Source organism: Tasmannia lanceolata, unplaced genomic scaffold, assembly GCF_043159265.1.
Source record: "Tasmannia lanceolata isolate RefF3 unplaced genomic scaffold, GAP_Taslan_0.1 ptg000002l, whole genome shotgun sequence".
Classification (NCBI taxonomy): domain Eukaryota; kingdom Viridiplantae; phylum Streptophyta; class Magnoliopsida; order Canellales; family Winteraceae; genus Tasmannia; species Tasmannia lanceolata.
This window is the reverse complement of record NW_027518679.1, coordinates 52,030,878-52,040,132: the sequence shown is the minus strand read 5'-3', so window position 1 is coordinate 52,040,132 and position 9,255 is coordinate 52,030,878. Positions and strand designations below refer to the sequence as shown.

Below are 9,255 nucleotides of genomic sequence, written 5' to 3'. Positions count from 1 at the left end.
ACTCGGTTTGGTTTGGGTTGGGTTTAGGGCTGAGGGAATGTTAACTCGGACTGGGCTTGGGTGGGCCTCAATCGGATCCAACCCTGATTAAATAATCCCAAAGATAAGAGCAAAAAAAGTAATAAAATAAAATAAAATAAATAAATAATAAAAAAGCAACTGCTTTGGCATCCACGTGGTTTTATCTTCGTGCCCTGTCGTTGCAACAACCTTAGCAGTTTTTTCGATTTGTACAAGCAAGCCACGAAATTTTTATTGAAAGTGGATACTTTCACATCCCGAAAATACCCCTATAAAATGAACAAAAAGCCCAAAATACCCACAGCTGCCTTTTGATCCGATAGATTCTAATTAATCTGCATTTTAAAGGGAAAAGAGAAAGGATGATGACCTTTTTTTCATCTAGGTGGGCCAAGTAGCATGTTGACCCACTGTTTTATATGATGTACATAGTAAAGGGTTCTGCTGCAAATGATAGATTCGCCCCCCCTTTTTCTTTTCTTTTTTTCACTTGGAACAGCCAGTAAAAACGATTAATATACTAGAGAGGGGTTTCACTTCAGTAAAAACAATTACATCAATAAACTTCAAAAAAAAAAAAAAAAGAAGAGTGGGGCATTGTATTTGAGAAACTCTTAGCACACCTATAAGAGTCAAGTTAGGTTTCGGGTTTTTTTTTTTTTTTTTTAAATTAAACCCGACTTGACCAAAACCCATGATTTCTAAACCCGACCCATGTTATTTAATTGCGGGTCAGATAAAAACCCAGCCCAAGTTGCAACCATACTTCGAAGGAAAAATGGGGGGTGAATATATCATTTCCCAAAAATAAAATCTATATTTTTAATAAACAGAATCCTTGCATGTTGCCTCTATTTAAGCCTCTTTTTTTTCTTTTTTTTTTGGAAGTTTTTTGGTTAATTACTAAAATAAATCGCCATTAATATCTTCTTTTTTTTATATAAATCTTTTTGGGGTGAGCGGGTGTCTTTTGGTGGATCAATGCTTGTGCCCTACTCCTTTTAGTTCCCACTCTCTCCATACTTCCTATAGAAGGAGAGAAGAAAAGAACAAAAAAAAAAGAGAGAGAGAGAGAGAATATAGCTTGATTCTTTTAATCTCCTCTGTGTTCTTCAATGGAGAAAAGAACTTGCAAACTCTGCTTCAGAACTTTCTCTAATGGCAGAGCTCTTGGAGGTCATATGAGGTCTCATTTAAGAACCCTTTCACCATCTCCCCATACCCAAAAAACCCAACTCGAGAACGGGCCATCTTCCTCACAAGAAGAAGAGCAAGATCAAGAAGAAGAAGGTAAAGCTCAATACTATGGTCTAAGAGAAAACCCCAAAAAGAGCATCAGATTAGTAGATCCCGAGTTCTTCTCGATAGATGCTAATTCAGTAGTTCAAGACAGAGAGAGCGAGACCGAGTCATCAAAAAACCCCTTTCGAAGGCCATCAAAGAAGCATCGTAAATCGGCTGAGTCGACTCACCAGATAATGACCAAGACCGAGCCCGACACCGAGCTCGAGCCAGTGAGCTCGGTGTCCGACACCACGCCTGAGGAAGATGTGGCTCTATGTTTGATGATGCTGTCAAGGGATATTTGGATGAGAGAATCGGATGACTCGGACGAGTTGGGTGAGTTCAAATTTATAACAAAAGGAAGAAGAAGCAAGTACCAGTGTGGGACATGCAAAAAGGTGTTCAAATCTTATCAGGCCTTGGGTGGACATAGGGCGAGTCATAAGAAGATCGGATGCTGCAAAAACACCTCTTCTTTGATCTCAAAAATTCAAGAGGATGATGAAGGAAGAATCCATGAATGCCCAATCTGTTTTAGGGTTTTTTCATCTGGGCAAGCTCTAGGTGGGCACAAGAGATCTCATGTGTCTGTTCCTGCTACTGTTGTTACTTCTTCTGCCAAATTTCGCGACAATTTTATAGATCTTAACCTTCCTGCTCCATTAGAAGATGATGAGTTTTCGGTCGTATCGGATCCTGAATTTGTGGATCCCGCAAAGTGATGAGTCTGGACTAATATCGACTTAGGGTGCGACCATACTAGCACAAATGCACCGGATCCCATCTGAAGTTTTTCATACTAGCACCAGAACTCCGAAGTTAAGCTTACTTGGAATTCCATCTGCATTCAGTTCAGAATCGATTCCAATTCAAGGTAAATACCTTTTTTGCCAATCTGGGATCCGCCATTTTAGATTGATGGGAATTGGGGTAGCTTGTTACTCTGTTTTTACAGATTCTTCTTCTTAATTTGATGCATCTTTGTCTATTTTATTTGATGACTGTAATTCTTTTGTTTTACGGTTTCTTTTCTTTTTAGTTTTTATTCTCTTTTTTACTTTGAATTTGTTCTGGGTAAGTGCTGTGAATTACTGTGACGCACTGATTAGTGAATCCACTAAACGAAATGAGGGATTTTTATTTAATTTTTCCTTTATTTCTGTGATGCTTGCTCTGTGCTCTGTTCTTAGCTAACTATGTTATTTCTTTTTTTGTATGTCTAGATATATAGATATTGATATAGTCTCATGTTTTGATAATTGCACTAACTCATCTTGTCTTTTATTATATTAACATCTGTCAAAAGTTATTACAGTTCCCAAAAAGCTATAAGAAGTCAATTAAAAAGGAAAACAGAAGCTGTGTTTGTGCAGTTATTAAAATATGGTAGTGTTAGTATCAGTTGCTTTTTTTTTTTTGGTAATTGGAACTTGACATCTCACACTACTCCTGTACAGTTGGTGAAGCTAATTCTCTGCTACCTACATGTTTTCTTTTCTCTTTTTTGTTTTTACTTAACTCTCTTGTAGTTTTAGCTCACTTACTGTTGGAAATGGGAAATTTCAGTAAGTTTTAGAATTTCTTTTTCGAGGAATGCTAGACTCACAGGAGCCCTTGCAAAAAACCAGGAAAAGGGCGCCCTCATTGGTCAAAACCAATTTAGGATGCGCAGAAAATCACGGTCATAACTGTCATAAAGCCATAAAGCAGTTTTGACCAGTGAGGGCACCATTTCCCTTATTTTTTGAGGCTCCTGTGAAAGATGAAATGTATCCCTTTCATACCCTTTTTTTTTTTTTTAGCCTGTGAATTTCCCTGTTTGGACTTTTGTCATTTTTCACTAAGAAGTGTTCAAAACTTTATCTCTGTGTTCATTTCTAATTGGGTAATTTTTCCTCTCGTTGATGATCTTATGAAGAAAGAGAAAGGTGGCCAAAAGGCCTTAGTTTTTACTGATTTTGAAGTATTTAGTTTTATAGGGAAATTCAAATCTTATTTGAAACATACCAATTACCTACCGTTATGATTACCCATATTTTCAGGGATTTTTATCTTACGACAAGGAGTGTCAATAGTATTTTTTTTAGTTTTAGAGATGATATTTACAGTGCCTTCTTTGATAAATACACTCCTATTCTGAACATTTTCTAATTGACTTGTATACATCCCAATGATGTGGGTCTATTGGTGTGTCTCAATGGGAAATAGACACAATTCTTAATTAGTTGGATGAGAGCCAGAGATTCTCGAAAAAGTCTGACTGAGTGTTCGAGATGTAAATATATTTTTCTATTGTCCAAAAAATATCCTTTATATCTTTTGGGAAATGTTATCAGCACTACTGTATTTTGATAATATTTTGATAATGGCACTCCTCACTTCATTAAAAGTACTGTATCGCCCGCACCATAGGATGATCCAAACCGTCCATTAGATGGGCCACAACCTAAATAGGATGTGCCCCAAAAATTATTTCCATAGGTTGATCCTAACCCTCCGATCTAAAGAGGGTTAGGATCAACCGTCTAATATTCCGATCAAAGGGTAAGGTTCAACCTATGAAAATGATTTTTGAGGCACGACTTATTTAGGCTGTGGCCCATCTATGGATGGTTTGGATCATCCTATGGTGCGGGCCATACCGTACTTTTAATAAAGTGAGGAGTGCCCTCATCAAAATACAGTAGTGCTGATAACATTTCCCTATCTTTTTTCTACTTCAAATATATGGTGGGCATTTTTTACATATAACATCTCATACCAAAACTATAAACCTTAAGTTTAATTTAATTGTATAGAACAATAGTAGGGCTTAGGACATTTTGAGAGACGCTCATTCTTAATGGGATTGTGACATAAGACACAAATAGTAAGATCCATGGACCATTGGACCCGTTCAAGTAAGACCCAACCTAGTTAGGTTTGTTCAAATGGACTGTGACAAGGACATAGATGTGTCCGGATCCAAATTGGGTCCCTTGACTGTGTCCTAAATAAATGCTTAGGAATTTCTTCTTTATTTTTTCTATCTCCATTTCATAAGCAATTTCTTATAAATGGTTATGGCTCAATTAGTGGGGCCCACTATACTATTACGTGACGGATTGGTGGTACAGTCTATACACCAAATTTTCGGTGTTAAAAGTTACGGCTAGTGATAAATCCGCGTCTTTAGTTTCTTGGGCCACCCCCTTCTGGTGGATTTATAACTTAACAAATAGTCATAAAAATAATAAATGGGGGTGGCCATGGTTAAAAGAAGGGGGTGCATTTATCATCATCCAAAGCTACACACGGAATCATTCCTCTTTTTTGGTTCTACTTTTTGTTCTCTCTTGATAGCTTTGCTGAGATCGAACATCAGATGATCAGGACCCTTCATTTTGGTAGTGGGGCCTACTGTGTTGATGATGAAAATTGAAAACCACCGACTAATCCAACGACCCATTGGATTGAAGGGCTTAAATGCCCTATCGTGGATCACCTAATCTTCACCGTCCATTTTAAAGTCTTCCATTTTAGGTGAGCCTTGGCTGACTTTCTACTAATTGTTTATAGGGATTTGGTAGCTTCCATCGGAGAAGGCATTTCGCGGATGAGGTGGCTGGTCTCAGATGCAACAGACCACCCTCGAAATGCCTTCTGGCGATGGATGCTAGCAAATCCCTTGTTTATAACATAAATATCAAACCGTCCGGGGGTTTTAAAGTAGTATCACAAAATATCTAGTAGTTAACTAAACACCATTTTTCATGTCTCGGTCTTGCCCTTTCTTTCATGGTCAGTGTAACTCGGTAACTCATAGTATACCCTGTGACTCACCCAGTGGCAGAGATGCAACTCACACGTATGGTGAAGAAGTCCATTCATCTAGTGGCCCCACCATCCAGTCCATGACCCGCAATATCCTAGTCATTCGATTAATTAGATTTAATGTGGATCGTTGGCTCGTCAATATAATCAGGCTCGAATCTTAGTTTTGGGTTTTGAGAATTTATTGGGTCCAAAACCGATTGCGAGTCTAAAACTGATTATTGGACTCAAAATGAAAAGTCACTTCAAGTCAAATAATCAGTTCTGGACTCACAATCTGGTCTCAAAATCCAAAACAAAAAGGACTTATGGAGGAAGGCGAGTTAGAGGTGTTATGACTAAGAACAAGTCATAGTATCACAATCCCTTATTTTAATGGGGGCGGTGAAAGTCAGTCTCTGTTTTGGAGTATTGAGGAAAAAGAAGAAGAAACTGGTCAGTGCTCCCCACATTCTTCTAAAAGAATTGAGAGAAACAAAGACCGTCCAAATCCAAAAGGCAAGAGTCAGTCAAATACGAGTGGCTTCTCTCTATTTTTCTCTTCAGAAGCCCCACATGTACACCTCCATAAGTCAGGCCAATTGCCTTTGAGAACACGTTGATCAGATGATCCTAAGCCCTTGATCCATCAAGTCTTATTTGTTTATAGCTCTACTGAGAAAAGCTAAACCGTTGATGATCCTACGCATGGGATAAATGATGGAACCTTACCCAATTGAAATGAAAATGTGGAGAAACTTCGTATTCAAGTTGAGTAGTTGACACTCTTCCCTTATTGGAATGAAGTCGAACCCGACCTTATTTTATGGTTAAAGCTCAACCCGAATTTCCAAAAATCGACTCGAATCACACCCCCTTACCCAAAAGACCAAAACAGTGTTTTTTAATGGCACCCAAAATGTAGTGTTAAAACGACTTGAGTTAATATAGAAAGAGAAGGGCTGCGTTTGTATTGCTGGAATAGGTTTCTATTCCGATTACCTTGGAAATAGAATGGAAAAAAATAAAAAAGTTAATACAAAATTTCATTCCAACTGGGGCTGGAATCATAATACCACCTCTTGGGTGGGAAATAGATTCCAGCATTTCCCCCCTTTTTAATTCCTCCTCAATTCCATTTCAGTTCCTTGATTCCGTTCATCATTTGAACCAAAATCAAACTAGGATATCGATTCCACTACCTGATTCCGACAATCCAAATGCATCCTAAGAATAATCAGGAATCAATGGCAGTTTCGTCTCAATTAGAGAAGAGAGGTGATCAATCTGTCTAATATAGACAAATCAAAACTTACTCTAACACTATCATGCTTGTATTTTATCAATTTTTAAACTATATAGAAACAACTTTTGATTCACGCTACAAACACCATGATTTCGTCCCCCCCCCCCCCCCCCCCCCCCCAGTCCCCTACCACACATATCACTAGCCACTATCACATGTGCCACGAGGGAATTCCATACACCGAATTCTTGGTGTGAGTCTCCCTAGTGTTCTCAGTCTTCTCCCACATTATGACCCTCATATCTAAGTTCAAACGGGTGTTAAATTCGCTTACACCGAGAATTCGGTGTGAAGTGATTGTAATGGGGGATTCCTCTCTATCTACAACTCTACTACCAAAGGAAGAAGAGGTCAGGATTCTGTTTCTAGATGGGGACCTTTGGAAATTTTCACATAAATAGAATATGACATGTTACATGGATAGTAGTAGGAGTATTCTGATATTATTATATTGAGATAGGTCATGAAATTAGCCTGCCAAATTGAACATAGTGGAAGGAACCTCACTTACCGGTGCCCCACAGTGTTGATTAGGAAGTTGGGGTTTGTTTTTTTTTTTCTTCTCTTTTACTCCTCTTTTTTTATAAGGAATAAACCCTTAACCTCAAGGGTTCGAGCCATTAACTCCCTATGTACTATCCAAGATGATTATTGGACCCAAAATAGGTTTTGGACTCACCACCTACCAAATGAAAATTGACCCCATAACCTCAAATTAGTAGTGACCCTTACATATAACTAGTTGCATTTAAGGCTAACTAACAATATTGAAGATGACAAAGGTTATAAAACACAGATAATAATAGCATACCTTAAGTAGAGAGGACAAATAAACTGGGTTTAACTGTCCGAAATCAAAGGTTTGGAGGAAGAAAACCGTGACCCCACTGGTGGGTTCTTGTTGAGAGTTGACGATGACTACATACGGGGCCACTATTATGACAAGTGATGATGAAATTAGGAATTTTGGATTAAAGGGAAGTTAGAGAATCAATCTCCTTTTAATTATTTTTATTGAACGATTCCATCTTCTTCGAGGGCTTTTCTGCGTATGCTCTAGTTAGGAAAACTTCATTTTAAACTTCTACTCCAGAAAAAAAAAAGGGGAATTGCTAGCGTGCGATAGACCAGCCGCGAAAAGCCTTTTGCGATGGACCTAGCAAATCCCAAAAAAAAAAAAAAAAAAAAACACGTTTTGTAGGTTCGCTGTTTAACGCTCTGCCTAAAACTTTTACTCGAAAAAAAGAAAAAAAAAAAAAAAAACTATGTTTCTTAGGAAAACATTTAAAATGTAGTAAATCCATTTTGTTGGCCAACTTTCCAACTTTACCCTTTCTATATTTTGTAAAGAGGGCTGCCCGCAAGATGGGATTTCGTTCCGAAGATAAAGAAGAAATCCAATGACATGATACATGCCCAAAAGACAAGGAAATGAGCTCGTATCCCCAAGAAATGCAAATAAAGCCCTGTCTTTATTTCCCAAACGAAATCCCGTTTTAGAAGTCTTTTCCTTTTGAAAATGTAAAATTTTAAAGAAAATGTCACCAACACAACCGTATTTTGATATTTGCACAAACCAAGCTGTTTTTATCTGCACAAACCAAGCTGTTTTTATCTTCTTTAATTGGCTTGTGCGAGCTTTTTGGAAAATGTAATAACCTTTTGACAGCTTCTTGATGACAAAAGACAAGATGGTTTGTGAAAATATCAAAATATGGTTGTGCTAATATCATTTACTAATTTTAAATGTACAAACTTACTTTTTTGTGTTTTCGTTAACCTGACCATTTTTACCACATTTTTATCCCATACTGTTCTAAACTCAAAATTTTCCTGTCTCATTCGTGTGATCCTTTCTATAGTCGTGTGTGCTCTCATGTTGAGCATATTATATGAATTGCTTGTGAGAATCCATCTTCAGAGGAACAGTATCGGAAAGGTTTTGGGAGAGCAAATAATTTCATTATGGGATGCTTGGATTGTTCTCTCAACTGACTAAACAAAAGAAGTATCTTAATTATGTTTAGGGTAATGATTTTTTCAACCCCTCCCCACTATAGGATTATGCACCGCCCTTTTAATGTGATTTGGCATCAAAAAGCGTTAAACGTCTGCCCACAATTCATGTTTGGGGGGGGGGGGGTCCTCAAAAAAATCATCTCCCTATATATTTAAAGCAAAATGGAATTGAAACACATAACTTTACGCATTTTCCACTGTTAGAGTATTAGGTCAAGCAAGAGGTTGCTTGAAGCATTACACCCAATGTATCTAATTTGGAATATCAAGTTTGTTGCCTCTAGCCCCTATATATAGAGATACACTAGGGTTTTAATAGGTTAGTGGGTTCTAGCCCAAATAGGCCCACTACACCGGTCCATTATCTTATTGGGCTTATATTAGAATATACATGGGTTATATTATATACCCAACAATCTCCTCCTATGTTCTATATATAGCACAATCCAATAGATAGTTAATGTGATGTCCAAACAAAATTATTGAATCATCCATATCACCATATCAATAAAGATTTGTAATCCAACTGAAAACAAAAATACTTTAAAGAATAACCAAGAGTTTTAGAAATAATCTAAACTCAAACATAAGCAGTTTCATATGTAGGTGAACTATTTAATCAATTGAAAAGAAAATAATAGTTCTCACTGCTCTATAAGGATTCACTCATCAAATAAGTCATCCTCATCAAGATCCAAATAGAGGCAATCTCCTCCATTTTCGCCAATTCCTGTAAATTACCAAATATGAATTTCATTAAAAATGAATCTAATTATTTGTGTATTTTACTAAAAGTATCTAGTTTTACCAGTAGAACTTAGTACAATTTTATA

The 9,255-nt window shown here is 37.3% G+C and overlaps 1 protein-coding gene across 1 annotated transcript; it reads left to right on the top strand.

Moving 5' to 3' along the window:
* Positions 1-980: 980 nt before the first annotated feature.
* On the top strand, positions 981-2,450 carry LOC143886724 (C2H2-like zinc finger protein). The gene has a single exon (XM_077390831.1). The coding sequence runs from the start codon at positions 1,137-1,139 to the stop codon at positions 2,025-2,027; it is 891 nt and encodes a 296-aa protein (XP_077246946.1). The 5' UTR covers positions 981-1,136; the 3' UTR covers positions 2,028-2,450.
* The last annotated feature ends 6,805 nt before the right edge of the window (positions 2,451-9,255 follow it).